Source organism: Macadamia integrifolia, chromosome 10 (assembly GCF_013358625.1).
Source record: "Macadamia integrifolia cultivar HAES 741 chromosome 10, SCU_Mint_v3, whole genome shotgun sequence".
In the NCBI taxonomy this organism is placed as follows: Eukaryota; Viridiplantae; Streptophyta; class Magnoliopsida; order Proteales; family Proteaceae; genus Macadamia; species Macadamia integrifolia.
This window is the reverse complement of record NC_056566.1, coordinates 11,463,251-11,485,253: the sequence shown is the minus strand read 5'-3', so window position 1 is coordinate 11,485,253 and position 22,003 is coordinate 11,463,251. Positions and strand designations below refer to the sequence as shown.

General features: G+C 37.0%; 1 protein-coding gene and 1 long non-coding RNA gene across 3 annotated transcripts in view; one reads left to right on the top strand and one right to left on the bottom strand.

Annotated features, from left to right (window-relative positions):
* Positions 1-26: 26 nt before the first annotated feature.
* Positions 27-780, bottom strand: LOC122091835. 2 transcript variants are annotated; one of them, XR_006144024.1, is made up of 2 exons: positions 464-780; positions 27-365 (listed from the first exon to the last, which is right to left on the bottom strand). It is a non-coding gene; the product is annotated as an uncharacterized LOC122091835 (long non-coding RNA). The 2 variants fall into 2 exon arrangements; XR_006144023.1 differs by having other exon boundaries at positions 27-361.
* Positions 781-10,144: 9,364 nt separating this feature from the next.
* The window catches only part of LOC122092190 (protein ALWAYS EARLY 2-like), a 28,957-nt gene continuing 17,098 nt past the window's right edge, over positions 10,145-22,003 (top strand). Inside the window, exons 1-9 of the mRNA XM_042662532.1 lie at positions 10,145-10,349; positions 10,472-10,596; positions 11,435-11,533; positions 11,854-11,916; positions 12,839-12,916; positions 14,389-14,581; positions 17,236-17,501; positions 17,599-17,980; positions 19,561-19,638. Of these exons, the coding sequence (XP_042518466.1) occupies positions 10,492-10,596; positions 11,435-11,533; positions 11,854-11,916; positions 12,839-12,916; positions 14,389-14,581; positions 17,236-17,501; positions 17,599-17,980; positions 19,561-19,638 (1,264 nt within the window). The 5' untranslated portion in view covers positions 10,145-10,349; positions 10,472-10,491. The remainder of the gene's footprint in view (positions 10,350-10,471; positions 10,597-11,434; positions 11,534-11,853; positions 11,917-12,838; positions 12,917-14,388; positions 14,582-17,235; positions 17,502-17,598; positions 17,981-19,560; positions 19,639-22,003) is intronic.

The window sequence follows — 22,003 nt, the reverse complement described above, 5'->3', positions numbered from 1 at the left end:
ATTCACACCTTAATTTGAACTACTTATGCAAGGAATAGCCATAGGTAACCGACCTGGATATATTCACCAGTTCCATTCCCTACAAAACCGCAAAATAAAAGTCCAAAGAGAAACTCGGATTCTCAAGGTACAACATGAGTTCTATTCCTTATAGTCCAATCCAACAGATTGCATGCTCAATCACTCAATCAAAGAAAAGGGAACAAGGATTGATTATAAGGAAGAACAGGTGTTATCTTAACCTTGACTCTGCGGAGAATGAGCATCGCATGCTGCTCCCGCCATGTCAACAGATCATTCCGGACATCAGAAGAGGCTGTGGGTGCTGAATCGCCAGCGATTTCAACCGTTCCCTGATCATCTGTCTAAACCAAATCCATTACAATCTAAAACCCACAACTACGGCAGAAAAAAGAAACAAAAGATCTGAAATTTTGTTATAAATTTCAGAAATCTTAGTCACCTTCGAGGGGAAATTCTTGAAGGTATCAATCGTGAAGGACTTTGACGAAATTCTTCAACTGCTCCGTCACTCCAAACTCTTCGTCTTCTGTCAGGGCTTCAGTGCCATAAGTTTCCTTGCGACCAATGGGAACCGTAACTGCTTGTGACTTGTTCTTCTTCCATGGCAGAGATTGACGAAGCCCCACGATGAGAAGCTCATCTCGTTAGCGATTTCGTGTTCAACTGATCTGCTCGCAGTTCAGAAAGCAGAACCCATTGGGTTAATCCTGATGAGCGTTCGCGGGATCGGGGGTTGAATCGGTCCCTGCCGATTTCGAGAGACATAATAACGGTTCAACAGGATTAGAAAGTGGAATAAAATTTACTTAAAAAATAAATGGAATAAAAATCGTGAAAATTCCAAAATCAACAACTCGTTTGAAAATAATACTAACAATTGAGAAGGATGTTTGGTGTTGAAAAATAAATATATTGTGGAATAACCAAATAAGATGCATTGTAATAGCTAATATAGTTAACATGTACACATAGATTTGTTTTAAAAAAGTAGTGTAACAAATTAGGGATTCAAAGAAATCAAACAACAAGATGACTGAGATTAGGGGTGTCAATTCTAAGCCCACATCGGTAGGTCTGATCGAGTCTGAAACGTTTAAGGCCCGACTTGGACCGGCCTGATTAATAAACGTGTCGGGCCTAAGTCTAGCCCATTTATAAATAGGTAGTAGACGATGCAAGCTGGGGGTAAGCCTGATAGGCCTCCCAACTGGCCCGGCTCGTTTACAAGTGACTCGGACCGACACGTTTAGTCCAACAGTTTATATAGGTATTTTGATTTTTTTTATGATAGAATAGGGTATATATTGATATTTTTATCAATTATTGACTGTAATATCTTTTCAAATTTGTTGATGATTTAACAAATTAAATTAAAGTATCTTAAATCTAAGAAAAGTAAAGATCGTTTAAGGCCCGATTATAGCTCGATTAGCTCGATTAAAGCCCAGAACCCGATCGACCCCAACACAACACCGACCGAGATTGGCTCATTCCTTAAATAGGTAAGTCATGGTCCAAGGACATAGGCTCGCCAGGCCCGGCTAGGCCCGATCTGACTGATTGACACCCCTAGCTAAGATATTCTATGCACAGACCTTAAGGCGATGCCACCTACGCATGTTTAGAAGAAAACAAAAGATGTCAAATAGATTTATATACGAGTCTATAAAAAGGATATTCAATATAATGCCTGGTCCTATTAACCTTACCATAATATTATTTTCTTTGATCTATGAGTCTCAAGGCCGTAAAATACGTTAATGTTAAGGAGGCTGGAGGTTATCAACTAGCCCAACAACCTCCGCTAGGTGATGTGGGCCTAAAAATTGCATATCCTCACTGATTTCCTAAACTCCCTGATACTTGCCATCTCTTGGTATGGACACTTCATCGATCTTCCAAGTGGATCCAGTACACTTGCCATTTTCTTGGGTGTCACAGTTAGAATCCACAATAAGAAGCTTAGATAGCATATCAGTTGGAATAAAATTGAAATATAAGATTTAACTTTGAAGCTTAATCCTTGCGCGTGAAGCAACCACGAGCAATAAGATATGTTGGCATTGAAAAAATCACTAACAGTACTTAGTGGGGCTGAGTTGTACCATTGGTCATCCTCCTTAAGATTGTAATCACCTTTTAATATAATAAAAAAAATCACTTTACCGCAGATGCAGCAGTGCAAGGTCATTCTAATCATTGGATACTCGCCACACTGCCACACCTGTGACAGACAATCATCGCCCCTAGTACAATACGGGTGATTGCAAATCAACCTCAAAGATGAAACAAACCCTTAGAACTTCTAATAGTTGTTGTACTCTCTCACATCAAGGTACTATTGCGTTGTCCTCAATAAATCAACAAAATAAAGAAACGAAACTCTAAAATAGGGTATACAGTCAGCCAAAACAGAGAAAGCGATCAAAAAGTAAAGGGGAGACGTTTAAAACACTTAAAAATAATAGTTTAGGTGTCCAATACGTCTTCTATTTACAAAGGGAAGGGACCCATTTAAAGAATCTTTTTCAAAAGAGGTATCTTCTTAAGAAACTAGCCATCATCGATACTCAATGAGTGTTGGATGAAAGTGGCTGGCATAAAACACCTCACTCCACTGTCGACCAAAATAACCCACACGTCAGATAGAAAACTAGGTAGGCTTAAAGGGGTTATGACAAGGCCCAGTGCATAAATGAGAGCCAATGGCGGTGACACGACCAACGACGTACGTCTAATGCTCATAAAAACAGTAGGATGCTTTGACATAGATATCTTTTGGACTTAAATTTGCACTAGCTCTAATAAATCGCACTACAAAGTCAGGTAAGTTATATTTCTTCTTGTTGAACATTTTCTCATTGGTGTAGCTAGGGGTGAAACATGATCAGATTGAGCCCCATTTTTTAAAGCCCTAGCACATTAGCTGACCCAGACATTGCCTGGCCTTGACTTGGGACCTGAAAAATTCAACCATGGCCTTGAGTCAAGGCAGCTAGGCTGACCCTGATTAGCCTCTGCCCATAAGGAATCAAAAGCCCAACTGAGTCTAATCTATGCCCTTTGATTTAGGGTAACAATCCCACCCGTGGATCCTTGGGTTGCATCACTTCAAGGAAGATCACTAAGCTTCACCTAATCAAATGGCTTTCGATTCCAAGTGGTATTGTGGTAAGAATGTAAGATTAAGATAGGCAAGGACTATTATGGATCTATGCTAATCCTTATTGTTTATCTTATGATATATTATTATATTTTCCCATATTTATACATATATTAGTATTTTACAATCCTTATTGTTTATCATATGACTTTTTATTATATTCCCCCAATATCAACCCTGAGTCAGTTTTGGGTTGGGTTGGGCCAAGTTCAACCCAATGTCTCAACTCTGGCCTAGCCCAATCCTAACTTAGGGCAAAAAATCTTAACCTAATCGCTGTTCGGACCGAGGGATAGCTAGGGTGGGTTCACCTTGTTAGGGCCAAACTTATACCCTAGGTGTAGTTAATTAATTTATCATCCATATAAGAGCATTCAACCTTACTAATGTCCCTTTTTGCCACTTTTAAACTGACATTGTCCATATCTCATAATCATGTACATTTAGGGAATTCACTTTTCAAATTCTCATAAAAAATGACTTCACTTCTTACTCCATTTTCGTCAGTTCATAGTATACATCATAGTTAATACACCCCCACGTTTGTAAGTTTCAGCGAATTGATAGTTTACACATGGGTCAAATTAAAGAAACCCTTTATCGTGGAAGAGCAGTCCAACAAGAAATGCAAGATTAATATATAATTGAGAAAACTATGAAATGTAGAGAATAGATGAAAACCAAGACTCAAACCTAAACACATTGTTTCTCCCTAGTAGAGGCAGCAACGATGTGCTTACTTTCCAAGAGGAAAAATCATATGATCAATACTTAATTAAATAAAACAAGTTGAATAGTGAATAAACGTCCAACCATCTGGAAGAGAATCAAGAGAAGGCTTGTTGATTTCTTGTCCAACTTTGACCTTGAGAGATGTGAGCATTAGAGTCGCAAAGGACGGTTTTGATGTCATTTCCTTTCTCTACCCATGTTGTGGAGTCAGTCATTGATTGTTACCTATTTCGGAATATTAGAGAAAAATACCTTCCTATTTGGATGGTGCTTTCCCTTTTTTTTTTTTTTCTGGCTAACTACATGTATCTAAACTTTCGGCATGATTAGTTCCGCTGGTCCATATTGACCTCACAATCGTATAGATTGGGTCATACCAGGGTTGAGATGGTGCATTCCCAATCCCTTGAATAATTACCTACCTAGTACTAACCAATAACCCGATACCGATTGTTGGCCCAAACATCACTGATCAAAAATTTAAGCTTTTTGTTTTTTTAGATTATCTCATGGAGGGATTTCTACCAAAGATATATTGGGTAAACGAGTGGATGGCTGGATGCTAACCTAACATATGGTTTATGCCACAAACATAACAAATTTATATGGCACACTTTCCTTTTCTTACGAATTCACCAAGAGAGTTTGAGATCCGGATCCCCATTCCATTGGAGCTCATAATAAAACATTGCATATAGTTGGCTCCTATTTTAATTCTCTTATTAGGCATTTCTTTAATTGTATACGATACATGTTACTGATCTTAATAGCTTATTTATTATTTTTGTAATAACTTGCTATTTCATATGGACACATAGAGACCGTCTCACTTATGCATAGGCTAAACCTAACTCATATTTTGTTTTATACCATGTGAAGTATTGGACTCCCCAATCATATCAATCTATTGCTAACATGTGACCCCTATACACCATGTTCCCTTTTGATACATCCATTATTCCGGTCTTGAATTCAACTACGCTAAGTTGTACCGGTGTTGTTGACCCCGTTAACAATATCTTTGGATGGGTTGCTGGTATTATCAATTAAGGAAAATGTGTCTTACTATGGCTGCGTTTGGTAGCAAATAGAAGAAAAGAAAATAAAAAAGAAATCTACAAAAAATAATAGAAAATAAACGAAATGGTGAAAAATATATATATATATATATATATATCTGTTTTACTACCAATAAAAGTAAAGTTTTTTTTTTTTTTTTTTTTTTTTGATACCAAGGGTGTCCAGATCTTTGGCCCAACTAGTCCCTAGGGTCACTGTGATACCGCTTACACAGGACCAGGTCAGTTCGAGAGGGAAACTCTCGTGCGGTAACCCCAAGAAGTTAGGTGCAGGGGTGAGGGTTTGATCATGGGAACTCGCTTCTTGAAGCGGAGTACCATGTTCCCTCCAAGCCAACTGTGCTAACCCCTTGGGATTAAAAAAAAAAATTTTCATTTTCTTGTGTGTTAGGCAAGACATTTTCTTTGGCAGTAGAAGAAAACTACATCATTCCCAAGGTGAATTTTTAAATTAAAAAAAATTAATCTTCTCTTGATTCAAGACATACCGAACACAATGAGAATTTATTCAAATTAAGAAAATAATATAATTTATTCTATTTTTCTTTTCTTCTCTTGGCCACCAAACACAACCTGTATGTCGATTATATGATGAAATGAAAAATTATTGAAGTTTCCATTCGAGGCCTTCTTTATGGGATGAAGCAAGCTCAAACTGGCGAATGGACAGTAGAGGAGATCTAGAGCAACTGCGAGGATTTACAAAAATTACTTTACGATAACAACACCAATTCGTGGCCTTGGAACACCATTCCCCCCCCCCCCCCCCTTTCAGATGCCGATATTCTTCATACCACATTTATCTCAGGCCTTTGAACGAATTAATTCTACCATTATGTAACCTATAGCATCTATGGCTATGAACAAACACTTTCACATCAGGGACTCTAACCTTGACATTGATGTTTTAACTTTTACTTAGTCCCAATGGACTAAATTGAACCAACCAAAACCACTATGAGCTTATTGGATCAAGTTTTGAACTGGGTTTCGTGAGATCGAAACCAAATCGAGTAACGATGAAGCTGTACTTAAAAACTAGACCAAAACCAATACAATTCAATAAGAAACTGATATCAGCCTGAAATTCATAAAGAAAAACACACTTTTTTTGGTCTTCATAATTCTGAATATATATTTACTTGGTAAATTGTAATTAAGCTGATAATAAATTGATAAGAAACCAAAACCAAACTAAACCCAATAAATTGATGCATCCTTATAGTATCATGTTTTGTATTCACTCATCCTCACATCGAAGTGGGTCCAAGTGGACTGATTGATACCCCTACTCCAACGTCGAGATGTCAGTAGGTTGGGCCCAGCTGGCTTAACCAATTTCAAGGGTTGCGCTGTGATCGCCCATCTAGCTAATCAGGCTTAACTTGGGCAGGTATAGTATGATTATCATTCGATTAGTCGATCTCGGACTATAATCAAGTGATTGTAATTGGGCCTTGGCTGGGCTCTAAGCAGGCCCTCTCTAAAATTGTCTCTAAATGGGTTGGAAGGGGATACCAATAAATCGAGGCCCATAATTTTTATCATTTATACATTTAACTACGATCAATCATTATTATTTATTATTATTATTATTTGGTAACGATTTATGAATAAATTAGATAGTTTAACAATATATAACCGCCTTATGATTGAAATTCTAATCCCATCTTTTTAGTTTAAAACACTTCTCAGAGCCATCAAAATTAATATAAGAACTACATGGGTTTTGGGCCTTTTGATATTTTATTTAGTCTTAGTTTATGAGTAGTATGGGCAAAAATGAGAATTCAAATGAGAACTAAAGGGTCGGGTTAAGTCAGGCCTAAAATAATTAGTTTAGGTCGAACTCATATTCGATTGAACGACTGATGGGCTAGGTGCCTTCATTGAGAATGCCAGATTATTAATCAGGCCGGGCTCAAGCCCAACGTGTTTAACAATCTGGTTAATCGGGCTTGGCCTAAAATTGACACCACTACTCCAACGCATTGAAGATATTATTGTTTCTATCTCAATCATGGTTTAAAGTATTGATATCGCATCGGCCATATTGTATTGGTATCGGTGAGACCATCCCCTATCCTTGATCGATCTAGATCAATTACCCGTATTATTTCAAGGGTAAAATAGTATAAAAATTGTACCTTAGAAAAAAACAAGGCAAAATCATTGGATACATGTGAAGAGCACATTTATGTATGAAATCTAAGTAGTAAAGCATGCATTTTTACATATTTATAATTGAGCTACCTTGGGTTTTACGTTATTTTTACATGTTTTGTACTTTAAATGCCTTAAGTATTATCGGGCGTCATATCTCTCCAATAACAACTACCTTGTATAGTTGGTGAGCTATGGTGTGCAAGATTCCCTCGCTTAGGAGGTCTCAAGTTTAAATCTCATGGTTGTCTTTTTTATGAAGAATTTTGTTGAAAATGGAGGGAAAATCGTATAAGGGGTTTTTTGCACAAAAGGGGAAAAAAAAAAAGAGAGAGCAATAAATCTTGTCCAAATCTTCTCTCTTCACATCATCACTGTCCAAGGAAAAAAAAAATTGACCAATAAGGGTTGTGCGCAATATTTAAAGAGAGGGAGAAAAATAAGATAAAAAAAAAAAAATAGATAGAAAATAAGCAAAAAAATTATAGGAAATTTCTCCAAGCTTTTTTATCTATTTTCTCTCATCCACCTTAACACTTTTGGTCTCAAAATATCTCCCCTACTAATTGTGAGTTTTTTCTTTTAGGAAATAAAATTTTGTTACCCTTCATTCGCATTCCCTATAAATACAACTCATGTAAGATGAGGGAGGACACTTCATTGTTCTTATAGGGTTTTTAGTTGCTCTCTCTCTCTCTCTCTCTCTCTCTCTCTCTTTAATTTTAGTTATTCTTTGTTTTTCCTTTAATCACTTTTGTAATAACTTTTTATTTCAATTAATGCAAACACTATTTTATTTTTATTCAGCCTTTTATGTTTATGATTTATGCAATTGAGTTATAATTTTTAAGTTATAGTTATAGACTTAGATATAGGTGACAAGATCACAAGCTGTGGGGCATCTCTTTTTCAAGTTCAGTTTTTTTTTTTTTTTTTTTTTTTCCAGGTCTATAAATTTTTGATTTGGTTCATTCCAGATCTGATTTTTAGGGTTAGCAGTATATCAAATTACCTAAACTTTCAAGTTCAAGTATTGATTTAAGTAGGTAGGTTTCTTCAATAGTCTTCACTTCCCCCTCACATTCCTTCTTATGACTACTATTTATTTATTAATTTAGGATTTTAATTTCAGTCGTTACATTATTGCTTTCCCTTTCCCTCAAGGTTCATAGCTAGAGTATGTGTTGGCTTTGCCCCTCCAAATCATAGAACCATCATTTGATTGTTTTTATTTAATTGTCTCAATTTCTCTAAAGTTAAGTAGAGTAACCATTGTAGAAGTGACTATCTGGTCAAGTATGAAAGCTCATATTATAATGCATCTCTCGGGCTAAGTAGAGAAACCTACTTGTGAGCCCCTCTCTAGCTTTATCCCATTTTTTTTACTGTGTTTTTATTTTAGCATTTTTTTCATTTGTTATTTTTTAATTGCGTGGGTTCACTTTCGCATTATTAAAATAAGCCAAAAATAAAGTGGTTGTTCTCCCTGTATTCGACCCATAGCTACACTGATCAGTACACTTGTGGTTACATTTTAAATTCTAACAACATGTCGATCTAATTGTCAATATTGATTCAATACCAGTACTGATCCTGATATCAATACCGATACTGATTACATCCCCTAAATCCATGGTCTCAATTAGGGGTGAAACAGGGCTGGGTTTCTTACAACCCTAACCCAACCCTGCAAGGTTCATGCTTAGGCCCAACCTTACAGGGCTTAGGGTTGTGCCGGGTTGACCCTAGATGTTACAACGTTTGAAAATTAAGAAAATTGATAGATTTGAAGTAAAGGGTTTTCAATTAAAACACTAAAATGAATTCCTCCATTAAACTATATTGAACGTGATATTTTAGCATTATTTCACGGAGATTCCATGTGCCCTTATGTTTTCATGTGACCATTTTTTTAGTCTCTTTGATCAAAAGTCAACATATTAAGACATAATCTGATCATTCACTATTGCTATAATTTCATCTTGATTAACAATAATGCTTATCTCCAATATACAAAGATCAAGAAACTAAAATATTGCAAGCCTCCATCACTTCTCATTCCTTATTTAGTGGTTGTAGAGATGGGTTTCTCTTTTGGCTTTGTGCTCTTGCTTTTGGCTATATTGTTCTCTATCATATTCTTGTTATACATGAAACTCAATGACATCAAGAAGAAACTTCCACCATGAAATATGACTCTCCCTTGGTTAAGAGAGACACCTACATTTTGCAAAGCATAATAATAATCAAGATTAGACTCTGGGTGAGTTAGGGTCGGGTTGGGCCGAGTTGGCCTTCATAGTTGGGTTAGACAAAATTTGGGTTCAGTGCAGGTTCAGATCTTTAGATCTAAAGTTACACCCCTGCTCTCAATGAGAAACCACTCTAAAACCCTGGTTCTATAAACGAAGGGCCCGTTTGATAACGTTTCTATCGTTTCTGTTTCAAGAAACGACAGAAACATAAATTTTCGTTTTTAGAAACAAAAACGGAATTAAAGGTGTTTGATAAGTCATGCTTTTAAAATTCGATAGTAACCAGCGAAATAATGACCACAAGTCGTTTCCATAAACGACAAAACAAGTAGAACTTGTTTCGCCTGTGTCTTTTATTGAATCATAAATAGGTAGAGATTTTAATTTTTATTTCTAAAAACAAGTGAAACTAAACAGTTTTATCAAATGCTTTTTATTCTGTTTCTATCATTTATAAACACAAATGGTAGAAACGCATTTTTTGAAACGTTATCAAACGGGTCGAAGAGAACGGGTTATAATGAGAAACTCTACCATGCAGAGGCGAAACTCTTCTCTCTATTTTGAAACCAGATTACCAAAAAGCCCCTTAAAACCGCGCAATATACGCACGTGAACTTTAAGTGTTTGGCGCGGTTTTGGTTGTATTGAAATCTCCCAATTTCAATTGGCCCTTTCCCAAATTCCCAATCTAGCCCTTTCCTTTTCTTTTCTTTTTTTTGAAATCCCTGCGCTCCTTGGTCTTCTCCTCAAATTGAATCAAACATATCGGATTTGGGGAAAGCTTCGCAGCAGTGTGGGTGTGAAGCTGCCTCATCTTCTTCCGCGGCGGCCGTAGTCATTTTTTTTCTTCCTTTGAAGACGACAGATGATGAAACGAATCCTGCAACTGGAACGGCTGATGAAAATCTAACAATTTTGCTTTTTCTTAGGGTGTGTGGATGAGGTTTTCTTGATTTATTTAATTAGATCTTTTTTATTCTGATCCGCGTTTAGTTTTTAGGGAATTGAATGAATTTCTAACTATTCTTATTTCATATTTGGATTTTTGTCAGATTAATTGAGAAAATTATCCATGGCCCCTGCCAAGAAATCGAAAAGCGTGAATAAGCGGTTTTTGAATGTTAACGAAGAGTCACCTGATAAGGGCGGAGGGAACGGGAACAAAGCTAAGCAACGGGTAAGTTTTGGCTTCAGATGACCTTTGAGGTTCATGGGGATTAATTCCGTAGTGAAGTTATCTCACTGATGTGCCGAGCAATTCGGCCAAGGCAGCATGTTTTGATCTTTGAGTAAAAAAGAATAACCCTAGGAATGGCTGTTATATCTAGCTTTAATAAGAAGCATTTTCTGAGTATTAAAAGCAGGTGAATTGATGCGACTTGGTGGATAGGGTTGTTAACTATGCTGCAGATTACGTTTTCTTTCTGTCCTCTTTTTTTTTGGTTCCCCAAAAGAAATCGCTATATTTTGAGTAAATCTTATGTTGATCTTTGAAGAGTTACACAATCCCGAGGGGTTGATATTTACTTCAAGAATTTAATCTTGTAAAAGAGTTCTGATAAATTTACAAACATCCGTCTTTCCACAAAATTTTTTACTATTATTGCATAAAAATTGTACAAATACCTCTTCCTTTCACAAAAAATTCTGTCAGTTCATAAAAGTTTCACTGCCAGTATCTGCTAAAAGAAAAGAGGAGGAGGAGGCCAATGGCGAAGAAGTCTCATTCCCTGTGATTTCATTGTGTGTGTCTGTGTGTTCTAGAATTATGCTTATTTGGTTATATAGAACTGGTGGTCTTTTTCACTGGTTCTTTCTTCAGACACATTGTCTCCCGATCATCGAGTCTATTGTTAGTCAGAATGCCTCTTAACTTATGCTTATGATCTACATTGGAGCCTCTCTGGATATGGTAGATAGTTATGCACTCCATGATGATAAAGATCAACTGAATGGTGATGTAATTTGGTTTTATGAACATCTGATAATGTTGACCAAGATCCTTTAATGTGCAGAAGAGGAAATTGTCTGACATGTTAGGGTCTCAGTGGAGCAGGGAGGAGCTTGTGCGGTTTTATGAAGCCTACCGGAAGTATGGGAAAGATTGGAAGAAGGTTTGCTCCATCTTTTGTCATCTTGAATTGGTGCACTTTGACAGATAGGATTGCCAGCCGTTTTTCCCTCTCCTTTGGAGTTCATTTTTTTTAATCTTGTTCTACAATTGTGTTTGAGCTTTTATTTATAGATATTATGCTCTGTTTCTGTAAAACTATCTGGCATCTATAAAAAAAAGTGTGTACACACGCGTATGAGTTTCCTTGGCAGATTGTGATAAATTTACTTATTTGTAAAGCCAGTATCTTGTTTGCTCCGATGAATTAGTTATTTTAGATTTTGGAAGTTCTTAGTAATTATTGCCGAAATCGGTTTTCAGGTTGCTGCTGCGGTACGCCATAGATCTGTGGAAATGATAGAGGCCCTTTACAATTTGAATAGAGTAAGCATGGTTCTTGATTGTTTCCCATAAATGATGTACTAGATTTGACAAAAGCCTTCATAATTTTTATTATTTTCTTTGCTTTCAAATTTTTAGAATCAATATGATTATTGTGTAACGTGTAATATTCCTCTACCTTGTTATCAGCTCTCTTGTTAAATCCCACCGATTTAGAAAATGAATTCTATGATTCAAAGTGAATCAGTGGCCCAGTGCCCAAACAATTCATTGACCCTTGTTGAATCACTTTTTAGAGGAATCCTTTGAATCTGAACCCATTCTGTGACTCAATACACTGAATCAGTCCAATTTAGGCAATTCTTGTGATTTATACAGGTCACAACCGAGTCCCTAATTGAGTTGATTCTGTTGGAATGTGCCAAATTTGGTCATGCAAAAAAATTATTTTAATTTCTTTTGTTTTCCTTTCTTTTACTCTTCAAACATTTGTCTAAGGATTTTAGGGACCCTCTTTACCTTTTGGACTTCAAAAGAGCAAGAATTGTGGTTTTGGATTTTGGAGTTTTTCTTCTTCAGAACCCAATGATAATGTTGTAATACATGTATTGAGTCTTCAGTACTTGATCTGGAGTTGAATGTTGCGCATTAAAAGAGTCAGTGTGCCTCAATGTTTAGTTGCAAAAGCAAAGTCTGAACACCAAAAGTTGGGCACCAACTACACTGCAGGACTTGAGCCTAGTCTACCAAGACCCCTTTTCGGAATTTCCAAACTGCACTGAACATTTGTTATGTGCCACTATGCATGTTCTTAGCTCATCTAAATTTGTAGTTAAGTCCTGCATAAAAGTTCTGGAAAACTAAAAAATTATGGGCAGTACATGAGCAAAGAACTTATCTATTTGGTATACCTTTGATTTTGTCTTTTAAACTTGGAAGTTTGAACTATGTGCTGTGCTTTCAGGCATACTTGTCACTTCCAGAGGGAGCAGCTTCTGTGGTTGGACTAATTGCAATGATGACTGATCACTATAATGTTCTGGTGAGTAGAGAGTCAGATCTCAATGAAGGCTTTCATATTTTTTGTGATTCAAAATTTTTATGACATGCTTATGAGTGCAATGCTGAAGCATGATAACTTCCTTAGGTCTTAGCCACTTGATAAATGTAGAGATGATGACCCATGTTTAGAACATTGAACTGATGTTGGAGTGAGGGATATTCGTGGGTTATTTTAGGGGTGTTATGCTGATTTAAGAATAATTATGGGAAACTGAAGGAATCTTCAGTGCTTTTAAGTTTTTTTTTTCCCCCAAATAACAATTACAAATGGTAATTTATGTTCTTGTAATAAAAATGAACAACAAGTGGAGCAGGGGGAACTGAAGCATTGTTGACAAATCCTGTTGAGTTTTTGATAGAGGGAGCCCAATCCGTAAGCATGGACCCAATGTAAGCAATTATTGTTTACACATCATGGGTGATGGGACTGGTCATAGAAAATGTCATTTGGCGTGCTATCGCCAAAATGTACCTATATCACATGAAAGGCAGCCTTACAAAGAACCAACCCTTGAGGACCAAGGGGAATTTCATGCTAGTTCCTAATTGTATACTATATTTTGCTAATTTTTTCATTTATATATAATGCATCTAGAGTATCAACTTGCTGGCTTATATAGAATTGTGTAGAATCATTGCATTTGATATGTCCATATGCAGTCACCTAGTTAACAGATTCAGATTGGTTCTCCTGTATCCCAAGATTTAATAGTTGATGGATCTGCCCCGAAACACGGACTTGCACTTGACTCCTTGTATCGGGGCTTATGTTTATACTCTTTTCTAGTTTGCAGTTCAGGAGTGTTTTTCCACCGGGAAAGTAGTGCATATGGGAACATTATGTGCAGAATTTTATGCCTTAAATATGATGCGAGGAGCATGTCAAAAATGGAACTTATCAACATTATGAAGCTCTTCCTTTTTATGGGTTTTGGCTATGAATCAGCTGTGTATTGCCATTTCTACCAGTAGCTGGTCTCATTGGTTGGTCATTATGTATCCATGTGTTTATATGTATATAGGACTTCTATTGGGCATAAATTGCGTCAGCCAGACCTTTTTAGGTTTCATCCTTTCCTGGTTTAGATCTTTTACCTTTTTTTTTTCTTTCTCCTTACGTGTGTTTGATATTTTCTACTTTACATTTTTTCCCCCTGTTGCTTTGTAATAGGCACCACTATGTTTTCATTTGCTTGATTTTCTGAAATGACACTAAATTAAGTCTCTCAGTTTCATTTGTAATATTTTCTTACCAAGCTACCATAATGTTGATTTTCAGGTAGCACATTGCTGATATAAAATTAATCTTAGATTTTGTATTGGGCCAATGCTTGTCTGATTGAATCATTTTACTGCTTGATTACTCTTTGGGTTGTTGCATAAATTTTATACAAGAGCTACACTTAATCTAAAATATAGCATTACCTAAAGTTAATGGATCATGAATGTCAGGGAGGGAGTGACAGTGATCGAGAAAGTAATGATGCATCAGTGATATCACGAAAACCTCAAAAACGTGCTCGAGGAAAATATCAACTTAACGTCTCTAAGCCGGATGGAAATATTCCAGATTTGTTGCAGTCTTCCCAGTCAATGTCATCAAGTTATGGTTGCCTATCATTATTGAAGAAGCGGCGATCTGGTGGTAAAATCAATTAACATAGTTTATCATTTGATTTGGGTCAATCTTTTCTTCTGTGGTTATATTTATGTTTTTATGTTTTTGCTTCAAAGTGGTTGCTACTTGAACACTCCAGGAATGTAAATATATTTTATTTTATCTTTTGATCAGAAAATTCTAATGATAGATAAAGAAATATATGCAGTACATAAAAACCAAGGATATACTAGGGTGAAAAAAATATACGTATCTGTGAAACCTTGCTCAAATGTCCTGGTAAGACCAGTAGACCACTAGTTATCACCTTGCTCACTGAGATTGATCCCTTTAAAATTTAAATGCAAGTCTTGGGTTTATTTCATTCCAAAGGACCTGGGAATTCGAAAAGGAAAGCAGATGCCAAACCAGATGAGTTTTAGACGTAAGCTGCATATCAAGCCAATGATTGAAGATATGTTGTGGATATTCCTAAAATTTAACTGTAGATTGCTAGACCACATTTGGAGAAACTTATGATATAGATGTCTCTTCAGCTTTAGCAATTATTGCACCCCCTGGCCAGGGAAAACCATTGTCTTAAACTGTTCAAGTATCAGCTTTTTAAAGATAAAGCTAAAGCCAAAAAGTAACAACCTGAAGGGGACCAATACTCTTCCACAAGTATGTGTGCTATTTTTAATCTGACTTTTTATTTCATTAAAATTACAGTAAAAGTTGATGCCTCGGTGGGAACTTTAGCCTGACTAGCATCTTTCCATCTCCTTTTATATTGTATCGTTAAATCAATATAGGTCTGTGGTTTTCCAAAAGGGCAGCAAACTGATCAAAATCAAGTGAAGACTTCTAAACACTGGAACCCTAATGATTTAGCTGTCAGCTTTATACACATGACCAAGGTTTAAAGTATCGGTATTGGGTATCATGTCGGAAGAGTCATATTAGGAGACCTTTCGATCAGAGAGATCAAGATACACTAAAAATACGCACGGAATTGGTCAATAAATGGATGGATGTGCTTATGATACATGCAAAATACAGTTTTGCAGCATAAATGACCTTCTTATGCAATAGTAAATATAAATATATGTCAGTTTGATGCATGGATTTTTGAGTATTTTTACCTAATCTAGTGATGGGAAGAAAAAAGAAAAAAGAATTGAGCATAACAAAAAATAACGAGATTTGAAACTTCACCTCTTCTTCTCTCAAAATCTGTTTTGGTTTGTGATTTATACCCTGTTAATGCCCATAACTTATTGAAATGGTGAAGATTAGGGTCATTTTTTATGTTGGAAGATTTCCCCCTGTTCAGATTGAATAGAAAAACAAGTTTCCAGGGCCTTCGGTTGCTCTCGGTCATATCCCTCATGGTTTCTGTTTTGCAGGTTTAAGGGAGGTGTATTGAGTGTATCTTACCTGTATCAGACTGTATCTTTCCCATATTGAAATTGGTACTGTATTGGCCGATACATGGAAGACACAATTATTTTTTGTTTTTAAGTATCGTATCGGTACTGTACCATATCTTATCGATACCCACCGATGTCTTGGATGATATGGTATGATACACACCAATACTTAAAACCCAGCAATGACTAACCGTTGCCATTTGTAGTGAACGGATTCTATACACGGGGGAATGGGTCCGATATTCTACCATGCGGTACCCACTCATCACACCAAAAGTGAAGTAGTGAACAGTATAACTCTTACACACCTGGAAAGCAGATCTGGACAGAAATTCCTCACGATGCTTCATAATGTTTTTTCCAGACTGAAACCATGACCATGAGGGCCACAAAATCATTTAGAATCCTACCCTCAATTAGACACAGTACTTGCATATTATAGTTTCTTTCCAAAGAGATAAGGCCTTATTGTTGAACCTATATGACCGTACAGCCTCCAGAACTTTATTCAATCTTTGCATTGGGCTTATAACTGAATAATCTCCTAGGTTTTTCGAGCGAACTTTTTTACCTTTTAAATTGAACTTACTTCTCATCTTCCTATCATCAACTCCATCCCAAGGGAGATCACTGATTGTCTTCTCCATATTCTTAGATAGTTGAACTGGGGCCAATAAAATAGGAATAAGGTACATCATAATGTATTCGAGGTCCTAATAAAAACAGTCCTGCCCCACTTCCATACAGCTAGCCATTTCTCCATTTTGTCTAAGTAACGTGTTTGAAACTGAGGAGCATCTATGACTGATCCCAATTGGTATCCCCAGATAATCAAATAGAATCTGCGTAGCTCTAAATAACGTACAACTAGCACCAATTTAAAACATGTCCTGGCCAACATTACACGCCCTAACAAAAGAATTCTTGGATAGGTATGCCCTTAACGCTGCTAAACTTATAAACACTGATCTAAAGAATGTTGCTTTGTATTGTTTATCTGTAAATTGTGCACATGGGAATATTGAATATCATAATGTAGCTTTGTTCCCTCAAATCATAGCAAGCAAATTGTATGCTGGATTATGAAATTTTCTTATTGAGATTTCGGCATTCTTGTTGTTCCTTACAAGGAAGTGAATTAAGTGTGCCCTTTGCTCTTGTCATAAGGTAGGTGATCGGTGGAGTAATTTTCATTTCTGTTATCATATAAAATGAATAATAAGGGTGTTCTTGCTTAAATTTAATGCATTGCTCTGAAATATTTTGTAGGTAGTCAGCCTCGTGCGAAGGGAAAAAGGACTCCTCGCTTCCCTGTTTCATTTACATATAATAGAGATGACAGGGAAAAGTTTCTATCACCAAATAAACAAGGTCTGAGATCATATGTAGATGCCAATGATGATGATGTTGCCCATGATGTTGCATTAGCTTTAGCAGAGGCTTCACAAAGAGGCAGCTCTCCCCAGTTTTCTCAAACACCAAACAGAAGAACAGGGCGTATGAGGTCATCATCCTTACAGAATGGTGAAAGAATGGTAATTATTTGCTTCTTCAGCCATTGGTTGTGTTAGTTTGTCTGCTAATGTTGCTAAAAAAATATTAAATGATCTAAAACCTGTCTATGGATCTTAGCATGCTGAATCAGAGAGGGCCAGTGCAAAGCTTGTTGGTACTGCAACTGCAATGGATGAAGACTGTTTGGAAGGAAGTCTTGGCAGTAGGGAAGCAGAAAATGGAGAATTTGACAGAGATGCTAATTACCTAATGGATGCTGAAGGTGCTGGTACAGTAGAAGTTCCACGTAAAGGGAAAAAGTTTCACAGAAAGAAGCCAAAAGTTGAAGAAATTGATAACAATCATTTTGATGATGTTAGGGAAGCATGTAGTGGCACTGAAGAAGGACTTAGTTTGAGTAATGTTAAAGGAAAAATTGAAATTGAAGTAACAAATGCAAAAACGGAGCGGACATCTTCTCAAGGTCCTAGGAAGAGAAGCAGGCAGCTCTTCTTTGGAGGTATGTTAGGTATTCCATTCGAGTTTTGAGTTTCATGGAACTGGTATTCCGTTCTTTCTATTTTCCAATTTTATGGAGGGTTTTATTTGTTATATCAGCTTTTCTTTTGCTTGTTTATGTGCATATTTATTGCTTTTACCTTCAATCATTAACAGAAAGTTGTAAAATAAGTGAACATTATGAATTTATGACATCTTTACATGTAAAAGCACTATGGTTTATTCATGCACAAAAGACTTTTCTTTGGAAACTAGCATTTTCCTCCCCCTCTTTTTTATCTGAACTTCTGAAGCTTGTAAGAACTAAGAAAGAAAACTAGTAAGAGTAACAAGAATTATATTCTGCATATGAAGGTAAAGAGACAAATGGATATATTGTTGATTTTCCAACATTATTATTTTCATCCTTTTTGTAGTGCTTAGAATGGATCTTTTTTTTCCTGGATAACTTAAAGCAGGGTTCTAGTGATTTATTTTGTGTGCACCACTTTTTGTCACCCAGATTTCTTGGTGCATAGGGGTTGTGGGATTTTAGATGATATATTAAAACTAATGATAGCATTGTCAGGAAATAAGGTGGTCGCATGTTGAATGCCTTTTCTGTCCAGTCCTCTTTCTATGCTATTCTTTGTCCAGTCCTCTTTCTGTGCTATTCTTCCCCCTCCCCCTATTTTTAATGGGTGCGTCTGTTTGTAACTATACAATTTTCCCCCTATGAGTTGATGTGTCAGTTACTTAAAGGAGCTAAGGATGTGAATTTACTATCTCCTGGCCTCCCTTTCTGCCCCCCATCTCTGCAAATACCCCTTTCTATGAAACTGAGGTGTCTCGAGGTTAAAATTACAACAGAATTCCAAAGTCTTAAAATTACAACAGAATTCCATTGGGTTGGAGGATCTGCAACATTTAAGCCGTTTAAGCCTGGATAAACAGCTTAAATGGTGGAGGTGGGAGCAGGGGAGGGGGTGGGAGAGGGAAATCAATCCAGGGACAAAAAATGTATGGTTCCTCCTCATCGTTTGAGCCCCTAGCCCCTGTTGCCGCAATTCGCAAATGTTGTATCTTTGTTTGGGTGGGAAGATGAGCAGCCAAGATATCCTGCAATGGGTAGGAATACTTCCTGTCAAAACTCTCAAACCGGTGAAGCAAATTGATAAATAAACAACATGATCACAAAACTTGTCTCCACCATCACAGAGAGAAATAAACTCAATAAAATAGTATGGAGTCATTATGCATCTCTAGAGATTTTATCTAACAAACCAGAAATGCTGGCCTGAAAAAAAAATAAAAAAGTCACTGTGGCTTTAAAATATATGTCTTTGGCTATCCATGTGGACCCTTCATATGGCTCTTGCTATTCATCATGTTGTGTTGGCAATACTTCTATATCTGAAAATTAACTACTTCTCCGTTCTTGTGATATGGGCTTTAGTAGCATCCTTGTTTAACTTTGATATTAACCTCAAGTTTCTCCTCTACTATGTGAATCTTTTAATGGTTTTTATGGTACTCTCTCTCTCTCTCTCTCTGATTGTTGAATGTTACCCACTATATTGCTCCTTTTTTCTCTGTTTGTAGATGAAAGCTCTGCTTTAGATGCTCTGCAAACCTTGGCAGATTTGTCTTTAATGATGCCATCATCTACTATTGAATCCGGTAAGCACATTCTGCTTTTGTATTAATTTGTTAAGAATATAAAGAAATGTCTTAGATATGTAATGGTTAGGAGTAAAATACAAAATGACGTCCATACCTTGGGCTTATCTCTGTTTAAAATGCATGTTTTTTGATACACTGAGAGTTGTATTCATTGTCCTTTCAATCAAAATGTGGTGTGGGAATCACTACAATGGTTACAAGCATGTACAAGTAAATATGAGATCTATGTGATTTTGTGGCATCTTTTACATGAGGGTATAGCATGTAAAATGGGGAAAAAAAGGGGAAGAAGGAGCCGAACTCCAAAATAGAGTGCCTATCTGCTCCAGTAGAAGCTCCGTTAATGGTTGAACCACAAACCTAGTCTATTAGACAGTAGAAACAAACCAGCAATCAACAAACTCTTGGAATTTGTTCCTCTAATCCTCCATCTTCAGAAAGTCATCTATTTCACTCATTCAAAATAGTCCATACCAGTGTAAGTGGAATTCATCACAGGAATTTTTTCCACTTGGACCCAAACAAATTCAGCCCATCATGTAATGCAATTTGATTAAAATAAGCCTAAGGGTAGATCCTTACTCAGCGCACAGGATAGGAATGCAGTGACACGTTAGGGAACTGTATTATAGTGAATCTTAGGCACTGTTTGATAACGCTTCTGATTCTTGATTCCTCTGATTCTTATTCCACTGGACTAAAATGGGGGTTGAATTTTGTTTGGCAAATCCAGTCTGATTTCATGCTCCCAAAGAACAGACCGGCCCCAAATGCCCTCCAAAATCAGGATGATGTTCCGTCTGTTCCAGAACAACCAAAATTGGAACAGAGCCCTATGAAATTAAAGACTGATCCCTAGAAATTTTGGTTGCCCAACTGCTTGACCTCCTCACGCACGTAATGAACGGTAACATCTTCCATCTTCTTTCGTTTGTTTGCTGCATTTCCCTCTCTTCTTCTTCTGATTCAGGATTCAGTGATTTCCCCCCCTTGCCTTCTGCAATTTTTAGGGCTTCCACATTTCTGCCTTTTCTTCTTCTTCTTCTTTTTATTTTTCTGCTATTTCAGGCCGTATTCTTCAATTAGGGCTTTCTGAAACCCCTGCCGATTTGGGAATTCTACCACAAATCAGGAACGGTTTGTTTTTTCTAACCGGATTGGGGTTCTTCTTCTTCAGCTGGAATCAGCGGAATGGGAGTGGGATGGTAATCAAACATGGCCTTAGTAAACTCAGGTCTGAAGATTCCATTCTGAAAGTAATCTGGTTGAGTGTAGTGTTCAGATGAACTGATGAAGTAACAAATCCCCTAGCGAAAGAGAACAGGCTGCTTTAGCTTTAACAGAAAGCTACCTGAGAATAGTTAAGGAACAAGAAGACTAGCTTGAACATCTCTCCCAAGCGTGAATAGACTCTCTTATTATAGTTATAGAACTAGGGTTATAGAACTAGGAGTTGGTCTCAAGATAAGAGTACCTCTCTTGTCCTCGGTTTCCATTAAATTAAGGAGTTCACTGACTTAAAGCCTGTCAAGGGGAGCCTTCAGAACCTTTACGGCTATAGGGGCTCCCCCAGAGGGGGGTTCAATCCAGCCGCACCCCACTCTCAAGTACGGCTACTTTGTTGCGACTTCACTGCACTATGGCATTTTCGGGGAGTGGCCTGCTTGACATCCAATGGTGGGATCTTGACTTATTAGTCAGACTCAAAACAGAAAATAGCAGCTCTAGATCCATTTTTTTTAGGGGAGATCCAGATCGGAGGACTGAAACTTTGATCGAAGGTAATGCATGGAAATAGGAACCTGACTCTGAAAGATCATATGATCCACCTACTGGATTGCTGTAATTTGGTAGAGTTATAAACAGATGTGGAAGCTTAAAAAGTGGGACTTTTCGAAGAATCGAAGGCTGATTTATAGGAGTTCGAGTCAGAATCTATTAATGGATATTTTGAAGATCCAGACAGCTAACAAAATCTTTTGCTGCACAGAAGGAATGGACAGGTCACAGGTGAGCCAAGAAAGTTAGGATATTTTAAAGAAATAGAAGCAACTTGGACTCTTTCAAATTGATGGAGAAGACGATCAACAGGATAAGTCAATGGGCAGTTACCAGCAAGAGATAAACCAGGAATTAAAATAGGGATAAACTGCGAAAGAAAAGAAAACATGCGTAGGACATGGGGACTTCAGATCATTAATTAACTTCAACAAATAAGGGGCACAGCAGTGTTAGAGTAAGTTCTGATCTGATAAACTTAATAGACAAAAAAAGAGCAGGAAAATAAGGATAGCATAAGAGAAAAGATAAAGAGGGAGGGGTATGGCCAGGGCTTCCCATCGCTGGCCTTTTTTTTTTGGGT